Below are 8805 nucleotides of genomic sequence, written 5' to 3' on the forward strand. Positions count from 1 at the left end.
CTCCAAAGCAAGTTCCCAAACTTGCTACAAGCACCTGGTGCTATTGGCCAACACCTCTCTCTGCGAGCTAAAAATTCACCTAAATCTTTCAAAGCAACCCGCAGAAGAGTTAAAAATCACTCGGAGCAGGGACTGATGGTGAGGCAGGACGGGTCAGGAGTCCTTGTCCTGCTCCTGCACAGTCAGGACACGCAGTCAAAGAGTTGTTCAACCACAGTTATTCCCCAGACAGCACATAAGAGAAGTGCTGAAGCTTTGGCACTTCCCAGCCACGCTCTTGTTTGTACCTCGATGTCAGGGATGTCATTTAGGTTGAGAGGGCAGAGAACGTAGAAGATCTTGTTGCACTTGTAGTCTTTGGAGAAGCGAGGTGTGTCTATCACAGCTTTCAACTGATGGAGGACCTTGCCAAAAGGACCTTCAAATGACGTAGGAGCAGAGGCTGGAGTTGAGAGAGAAAAAAAATTATCATAAGGCTGAGGCAGGCCAGGCGTTTCTGAACTGGAATTATAGTCCCTTTAAACAGTTTTCACCTTCACCTGAGTTGTTCTGCAAGTACGCAGGAGACCCCAAAAAAGACCTGGGGCTGAAGACCTGGCTGCACTCTCCTTACAGAAGGGATCCTCTGCAACATGGGTGCAGGAGCAAAGATCCTCTCCCTGCACACAGTGTGTGCAGGATGGCTGGCTGGCCACAGGCCATGACCCCCGCACAAAACCAAGAGCTGACGTGTTCAGCTTGAAGGGGCAGCAGCAACAGCATAGACCCAGCTCTCCACCAGTGCAGAAGGTACCACTCGTCTAAGCTTCTCTGCTCTCTGTGGTTGACCTTACTCTCTCTCTATTGTCTCCGGCCCAAGTTGCCAGCCTGCCTCTACCGCCCAGCCCAGGTCCAGCTCAGCAAGGCTTGAGAGGCTGCAAAAGCCATGGCTTACATGGAAGTGCCCTCAGCCACTGATCTGCATCATACCTGGCAGCAGGAACTGGAAGGGAAAGTTGTGCTCTCCAGCTGTCAGGACCCCTGTGGGAAACAAGAATAAAATATAAGTGGGACGTGTCGTTGCCTTGGAACAGTGTGATCTCTGGAGAGCACGATCTTCTGCAGAGGGAAAAACCACCACACCACTTGTCCAGCTGCCTACAGCCCACTGGACAACTCCAGATCCAATGAGCAGTGCTTGAGATAACAGCAGCATCTGCTGCCACCCACCTCTCCTTGGGACAGGAGGTGTCTCCAGCCCCAACAACTGGTTCTACGTTAGGATATCCTGGAAAGAAGGTAGTTTGGGGCAGGGTTTAAGGGATTCCAGCAAGAGGTTAGCTCCAAGACTACTGACACAGGGCAAGGAGAAGGGATGCTGTGTGTTTGTCTTTCCTCAAATAGGCCGTGGCCAGTCAGAGGGGAGAAGAGAAAGCCCAGACACTGCCTGAGGGTGGTGAGGAGATCCGGTGGGCATCAGCTACAGCCTTCGCCACATGCCAAGCCCCACACAGACTGCACAGTGTTCCAGAGCTGGAACCAGAGCTCCATCTCCCAGGCCTAAATCCATCCCTGGTCTCAAGAACGGACCTGCAATAGCTCAGCCCAGCTGCTTAGACAACAGGAACCAAGGGAAAGATTACCACAACGTTAAAACCTCAACGCTGGTTTCCTTCAACCATACCCTGCTCTGCAACAACAGCTTTGAGGGCGCAGATCAGAGCCAGGACACCTAAAACAACAGCTACAGACTCAGACTCCCTGACTGACCCCATCCACCCTCCAGCATTTGTGGGATTTCTTCAAGAAAATGGACATATTTTGGGCAATCCAGAATCTTATTTTGAGTTAGCAAAGCTATAATTCTAAAGTTCGCTTAAAGTCTGCTTTTAACAGTCTGCTTTAGTAGCTAACAGAACCTTGGCTCTCAGGTACCAAAGTGCAGTTTTACAAAGTTCTTTGTTTGAAATTACTTATCGGAGCTCTGCAGCTCAGTTATCAAAACTTTAATTAGCAAGGATCCTTGGTTAAAGAACTGCTGAGAAGTGAGAACTCTAAGCCAAGGTCGAATGTCTCATTAACTTCTTGCAGGTGTGTTGAACAAGTTTTCTAACTGAGGTAATCATAGGGGGGCTTTTCGTTAACCTAATACATAATTAATGACAAGTAACAAATCGTAGTGCCTAAAAATGATGTAACCGATTACTAATGAATTAACTTTTTTAACCAGTGACAAATCATAATGTTTAGATATGATGTAATGGTGTTTACTAATGAATTAGCTATGGAATAAAAATAAGAGCTAGCTGGGAATAAATGGACACCTGTCGTTATCACATTGATACGTGTGGCTGTATTGTGTCTAAGCCTCCTGCGTCGGTTTGTTTATTAACAAGCATTCCCGGACAGGTTCCAGCTTCCCTCCCAGGGCTGAACTGGACCCACAGTGTGACCCAGTAACATCAGAGACAGCTCCCAAAGTTGCCTTCAGTAGAAAAACACTAAGGTTTATCCACATGTGTTAATAACGTGTAAACACAAGAGGTTTTGTTTTTAAAGAGGCGGCGTTAAGGGAGTCCTGGGTACCTGCTAAACCAAGCAGTGTTTGTTCTGCTTTGGAGGTACCAAGACTCTGGATGTGGCTGGCTGGTGGAGGCAGGACGGAGGAGACAGCTTAGCAACCCTGGCTCCGCAGAGCTGACGGTAACAGAGTCCCATCGTCAGGGGATTGAGCGGATTACGTGACAGGGGGAGGTGGAGAGGAGAGAAGAGTAAATCCCCCCACTGACCCTGCAATGCCGCTGGACTCGGGGCATCTGTCACATTATGAAAAGCTGGACCCTCTGCTCACTCAGCCACCCCACGGGGACATCTAAGGACACCCCAGCTCACACGCATCCCGCCTGCAGCACAAACGGGTGGAAAAACTAACTCGACAAGCATCTCAACGGAGTATCGCTGCGAAGGCGAGTCAAAAGAAACCCCTATTTATGATATTATAGACATATACAGATGCCTATTTATACACCTTGTCCTTAGGGAAACCCATCACCCCACCCAGAACCCACCCTGGTGATTTCCTTCCCAAACAAACCCGCGTTCTGGAGGCTGAAGTGCAACCCCCAGCCTTGTCACCAGGTGGAGGCACAAAGCCAGGCTGGCGCCTGGCAGAGCTCGCACAGCTTCCACTCGCTCCTCGGCAAAGCTGGCTCCGTGAAGGGATGCAGCAGGTGCCTTGGCCCTTGGTTCCGGGGTAAAGCCTGGCTAATACACACGACTCAACTGACCCAGCGCTTGTTTGCTGCTCCAAGCGTTTCTGCCTTTGATCGGGCACCTTTCAACGCTGATTGCACCCGTTAGCCTTACCTTTGGAAAGCAAATCGATATGCTGGAATCCATCAGCTCTCCTGTGCAGCTTCTGCCCTGCAGGAAGGGGACTCACTCCGTCTGACAGGGAGAGGGAGCGAGTCCTGTTGCTATAGTGCAGAAGGAAGGGAGATGGGAGCCCCAGAGGGTAGCGACCACTGAGTTTCCACCAAGGCCTGGAGACTTCCCAGCTGAATCCCAGATGAACACACAGGCAGGGATTTCAAGTCTCCTGCTAGAGGCAGGAAACTTCACAGCCTTTCCAGGACTCTTGGGAAGAGCTCACAGACTCCACAAAGTGAAAGTCCCTCTTCTACATTACAGCAGGCATGATCCAACAAGTCCTTTCAGTCAGGCTCCTGCCCAGCCCATGTGCACCATCAGAAAGCCGGGTTGGAAGTGAACCTGCTGAAGTTTCTAACCCTCTGCAGAAAACCCAGGTCCTGAAGGTTGCTCCCAACGGCAGCATCGAGGAAGGCAATATGCTCTCGCAGCAACATGCGGGGCCAGCGTCGCTCAGAGGACGTGGTTTGGCCGCCAGAGCCCCCACCGACTCGGTGGTACTGATGCAGTTTCCACGTGGGTAGCCCAGCCTCTGAGTAAGTCACCAGATGAAAACTACCCACAGGTCAGCGTAGACCGCCCCAACAGCTACAGCCAAGCCCAAGCACCCTGTTGGCTCATGGCATACTCAGACTTGCTGTGACCCCACTTAGGACAGGGAGCAGCCTGCAAATCCTGCAGCTCCTGCCTGCAACGAGCTGCCCACTGGGGCTGGAAAATGCCTTTCCTGCTCTTCACGGCCAGCGATGAGTTCCATGACCAGCTACCCCAGACAGAAGTCACGCCCCATCGCACTCGTGCTGACCGAGGCCACTGCAGCAGTGCTTGGCTCATGGCCATGAGAACCCAGACCTCAGCGCTGCACCGAGCAGGGAGCCAGGGAAACGCAGTGAGCTTGATTCTCCACTCCATTAAGCAGAGAGATGCTGCAGGCCATTAGCAGTAGTCCTTGTTTTCAGACCTGCTCCTTCCAACCCACACTCACCTTCCCCCAAAGAGAAAGAAGCATCTTTATGCCAGCCCTGAGATCCTCCACGTACAGGGAATTTTCCAGCAGGCTGGACCAAGCACCCAGGTCCTACCCAGATGCCACCACGTGTGACTTAGTCTGCTGGTAGAGCTAACGAACAGCCGGCTGCTCGCAGAGCCCCAGCTCCCAGCGGAGAGCCTGCCCTTCTTGCCCTTCCTGCAAGCACGGAAGCTGTTGGGGCAGGTCGCTGGTGGACGGCTATGACGGGTGGCAGCACCTGAGCCCTGCATCTGGTGGGGACCCCCAATCTTGGCTGTAGGCCCCCTCGGCAGCCTGGAGCTGGATTTTGAGAAGCCCGCTGGCACAGAAAGCAAAAGGAGCATTGGAGTTCAGTGCCTATTTCAGAGACAAGGGTTAATAAAAATAAGATGAAGAAAACCAGATGATCCTGACCAAGACAGACCACTCCAGTGAAAGCACCAGCACCAGAGCAGCAAGGAGGCAGAGACCCCAGTCAAGCTCCGGTCCTGTCTGCTCCTGCTGGGGGCAGGAGGACAGGCAGGTATTTAGCAGTAACCCCACAGCAGTCGCGCCCCGGGCTCCCCTCTCCTGGCAGAAGCTCCTCCTGCACAGACCGTGGAGGCTCCGTGTCCACCTTGCCCGGCTTTACAAAGCCATGTTGGTGTTTAGCCACGTGTCAGGTGCCTTTGGCAGGTGGGAAGTTGGTGAGTCCTGAGCCAAGTCCCCCCTTACAGTAGGGAGGGTGGTGGCAATGACTTTTAAACTCTCCAGCTGGCAACTCTGCTGCTAAAGGCTGAGCTTCCATTTCCAAATGCAGACTAGTCTCACCGTAATGGGCCAGATCTGGCAGTTCCCCTTGTTCCAGCCAGCCCGTGGGCACGGGCAGCGCACAACCTGACCTTCCACTGACACCCGGGTACCTCTCACGTGGGAAACATCAGCAGAAGCCGCCTCAGCTCCCTGCGAAGGACACTTGCAGTGCCTGCCCATCCCGCACAGCCACAGAGACGCAGGACAGAGCAACGATGCTCCTGAGCAGCTCTCAAACGCACTGTGAGGGGAAAGGGCTGTGCAAGCCACTGCAGCCACACTGAGCCGTGACCTCCCTATTCCCACAAGCCTGAACAAAGGCCACAGTGTGCTCGGCTGCAAAAAAAAAAAAAAAAAAAAAATCTTTTCCGCCTGCCCATCCCGCACAGCCACAGAGACGCAGGACAGAGCAACGATGCTCCTGAGCAGCTCTCAAACGCACTGTGAGGGGAAAGGGCTGTGCAAGCCACTGCAGCCACACTGAGCCGTGACCTCCCTATTCCCACAAGCCTGAACAAAGGCCACAGTGTGCTCGGCTGCAAAAAAAAAAAAAAAAAAAAAATCTTTTCCTGAAGTTTGCAGGCAGCTAAAAATACCCTGAGAAAGTCATTAGGCAGCAGAGGCAGCTGGATTAGCAGGGTTCTGCTGCGGGGCTGTGCCTAGAGCAGCCTTTCCTCCCGATAGGAGCCGAGCCAGCTGAGACTGGCCACCCCCACACGGCCTTTGGAAACATCCTCCCTGAAAATTCCTGGAGGGAAAGAAGCTGCTGCCCCAGACAGTCTGGAGGAAAACCAAACCCAGACAGCAGAAGCAGCAACCATGCACTAAGAGCATCTTACAGCGCAAAGCGGAGGTCTGTGACCCTGGAGAGTCCCCTGAATCCAGTGCAGATTTGTCTGGAAGCAACGGACTCTCCTGCTCACAGTGCAGCTGCTCCACTCCACACTGGGACAAGGGGTTGTTCACTTGAACCAGCGGATGTGGAGGAGGCCCAGGAGGACCCAGCACATGCAGAAAGAAAACGCCTTGACCCACAGGGCTGATGCCGCCTCCTCTGCCGGGTCCCTGGGAGGTGAGCTGGTGATGCAGCCAGGCCCGGGCAGGGCTCCCCTGCAAAGCTTCGCCAGTGACAGGGAGCCCAGCCCTGCACCACACCACAGACCGTGGTGCTGCAGCTCCGTCCCACAGCGCTCGGGCCATCTGTGGTCCCAGAGGTGTGCAGTGAAGGGACAGAAGGCTGAGCCCACCCAGCCCTGGAGGCACGGCTCCCTCCCCTCCGACAGCTCTGCTCTGATCCACAGAGGTTCCCCCACGCGCTGCACAACCGCATGGGAAAACATGACACCATCGTAACGTGTGTGGGTGAAATGACCACACGTCTGTATTCACACTGTTAAACAGATGATCAAGTCGAGCTTCCTCTGCCACAGCTCAGGTGCTGAAAGGGCTTGGACTCTCTTCAGAGCAGTGCAGCTTCCCGGAACAGTGCTGCCAGGCCCCTGCCCAGGCAGAGCCAGCAGCCAGAGGAAGTTGCCAGCCCTTCAAAGCCATCATCCCTCCAGAGCGAGCAGAAGCTGCCTGCCCACACCCAGCCAAGGGCTGGGAAAGGTCCTCCAACAGCCTCTGCCCTGGCCTGAGAGCAGGGCAGGGCTGGGGGTCAGGAGGAACCAGCCACAGACGAACAAGGACACCGAGTCCTACCTGCTGCATCCCGCCTGGGCTTCCCAGGGCTGTTGTGCAGCTTTCTGGGTTAGTGGCCCATGCAAACAGGCCAGTCTTACTTTACTGGTGGGGCCAGATCTGCCTGGGCTGCATGTTCAAACCAGTGCCACCACAGGGACATCTGCCAAACGCCTCCTCCCAGGTTGGCTCCCCCAGTCCCAGCGTCTCCATCCCCAGGCAGCTGGAAGCCACAAGGGGTCACAGCCATCTCTCCACTGACCACCACTGCAAAGCCAGGACCTCCAGCTGGGTGCCAGAGGAAGAGAAACCGGAACAGGATTGGGACATGCCTGATGCACAAACACGACAGATTCAGCCAAGCTGTATTACTCACCCCTGTGAAATCTCACGCTCTGGGAGAGACGGCCCAGACCCCGAGCACACAGCAGTCAGCAGGGCCAGGCAACGGCAGCGAGCGGTCCAGCACACGCCTCTGCCTCGCCAGGTTTCACGCACAGCTAGACTCAGACAAAAAGATATTAACATTCTCTCCTTCTATTTGCTCTGCAGCCATAACTAGGTGTCTGGAAGGTGTCCCTGCACCCCAGGCACAGGAGCCGGGGAGCAGCTGAATGGGGGCTCCTGCACCAGCCTCTCGTTCTCCCAGCCAGTGCCTGCCAAGCAGGCAACAGCGGCTTTGCTCCCTCCTGCTGCACACATGGATGTGAGAGCAGGAACAAGCTGCACCCTTGCAGTACACGTATTTTTATGGTTCTTCTAGTAGAGGAACAGCAGGCCAGGCCATATGGCAATTTCTCCTTGGCTACTCAGCGAGTGATGCCAGCCAAATCATGTACTGTGGTAAGGAACCTGGTGTCTGCTGGTCCCCATGCCATCGCCTGTAGCAATATAGTCTTCCTGCTGCCTAAAATCAGCCCTCCCTTTCCCATTCCCCAGGCAACCCATTCCCCCTGCCTTCCTCTGTTTCTTCTTGTCTACCTTTGCAGCCTAGAAAATGGAATATTGGATGTAAGCGAGCAGGTCAGAGCTCTTCCAGCTCGCAGGAGGCTGTATCAGAGGTGTTAGATGGGAAGCATTAATTTTGTCTCAGCCGCTGCAGCTTTAGCACAAGGACTCCACCCCAGTCTCTGGTGGATTACGCTAACACACAGGATTACAAACCACAGCAAACAAGGGTAAACACGCACAGTTGCTCGTGCCATCCCTGCAGCAGGCATGGGTGCCTCAGAGGCAGCAGAGGAGCGACCTGCCAGCACGCACAGCCAGACCTGCCAGGGAAAGGCTCGGTGTTTGGCTCTGCTCAGCTGTGCTCGAAAGGGAGCGCTCCTGCTACTGCCGCAGGGCAGCGAGGGCGCGCAGCCCCGGCCGGCTCCAGGCTCCCATTCAAAGCGGCAGAGGGAAAGGCTCGGGGTTTGGCTCTGCTCAGCTTGCCCCGAACGGGAGCGCTCCTGCTACTGCCGCAGGGCAGCGAGGGCGCGCAGCCCCGGCAGGCTCCAGGCTCCCATTCAAAGCGGCAGCTCCCTCACGCTGGATTCGCCTGTACACAAACACACAGCAGGAACAACCTCCGGTGTTCCGATAAGGTTAACGCTGCTGAGATAAACCGCTCTGTAACACGGGAGGTTCAGAGAGAGAGATTAAAAACCCACACCAGAAAGCCCAGCACTGAGGCCAGGGTAAAGGCTCACTGCTTACAAAGCTCCATGTCAGCATTTTGAGTTACATTTTCAATGAATTAGCAGGATCTGGTGGTACAGCAATGCTGCAAAAAGCCTCTGAGGATTAACAGCGATCTATTGAGGCAAGAAATTGGGAAGTGCTGAGGAAGCCGCTGTGACCAAGGCAGCTGCGGATGCTACCATGTGGTTTTACTGGGCTGAAACCTCAGTTACTGCCCCTGACCCCGGCAGCAT

General features: G+C 54.4%; 1 protein-coding gene across 1 annotated transcript in view; it reads right to left on the minus strand.

Moving 5' to 3' along the window:
* Window positions 1-8805, minus strand: part of ARRDC1 (arrestin domain containing 1) — a gene marked incomplete at its 5' end in the record, with an annotated part of 17051 nt that overhangs the window by 2789 nt on the left and 5457 nt on the right. The window contains 2 exons of the mRNA XM_010136042.1: window positions 288-442; window positions 970-1020. Of these exons, the coding sequence (XP_010134344.1) occupies window positions 288-442; window positions 970-1020 (206 nt within the window). The remainder of the gene's footprint in view (window positions 1-287; window positions 443-969; window positions 1021-8805) is intronic.

The sequence above is a fragment of the Buceros rhinoceros genome, unplaced genomic scaffold (assembly GCF_000710305.1).
Source record: "Buceros rhinoceros silvestris isolate BGI_N320 unplaced genomic scaffold, ASM71030v1 scaffold23085, whole genome shotgun sequence".
In the NCBI taxonomy this organism is placed as follows: domain Eukaryota; kingdom Metazoa; phylum Chordata; class Aves; order Bucerotiformes; family Bucerotidae; genus Buceros; species Buceros rhinoceros.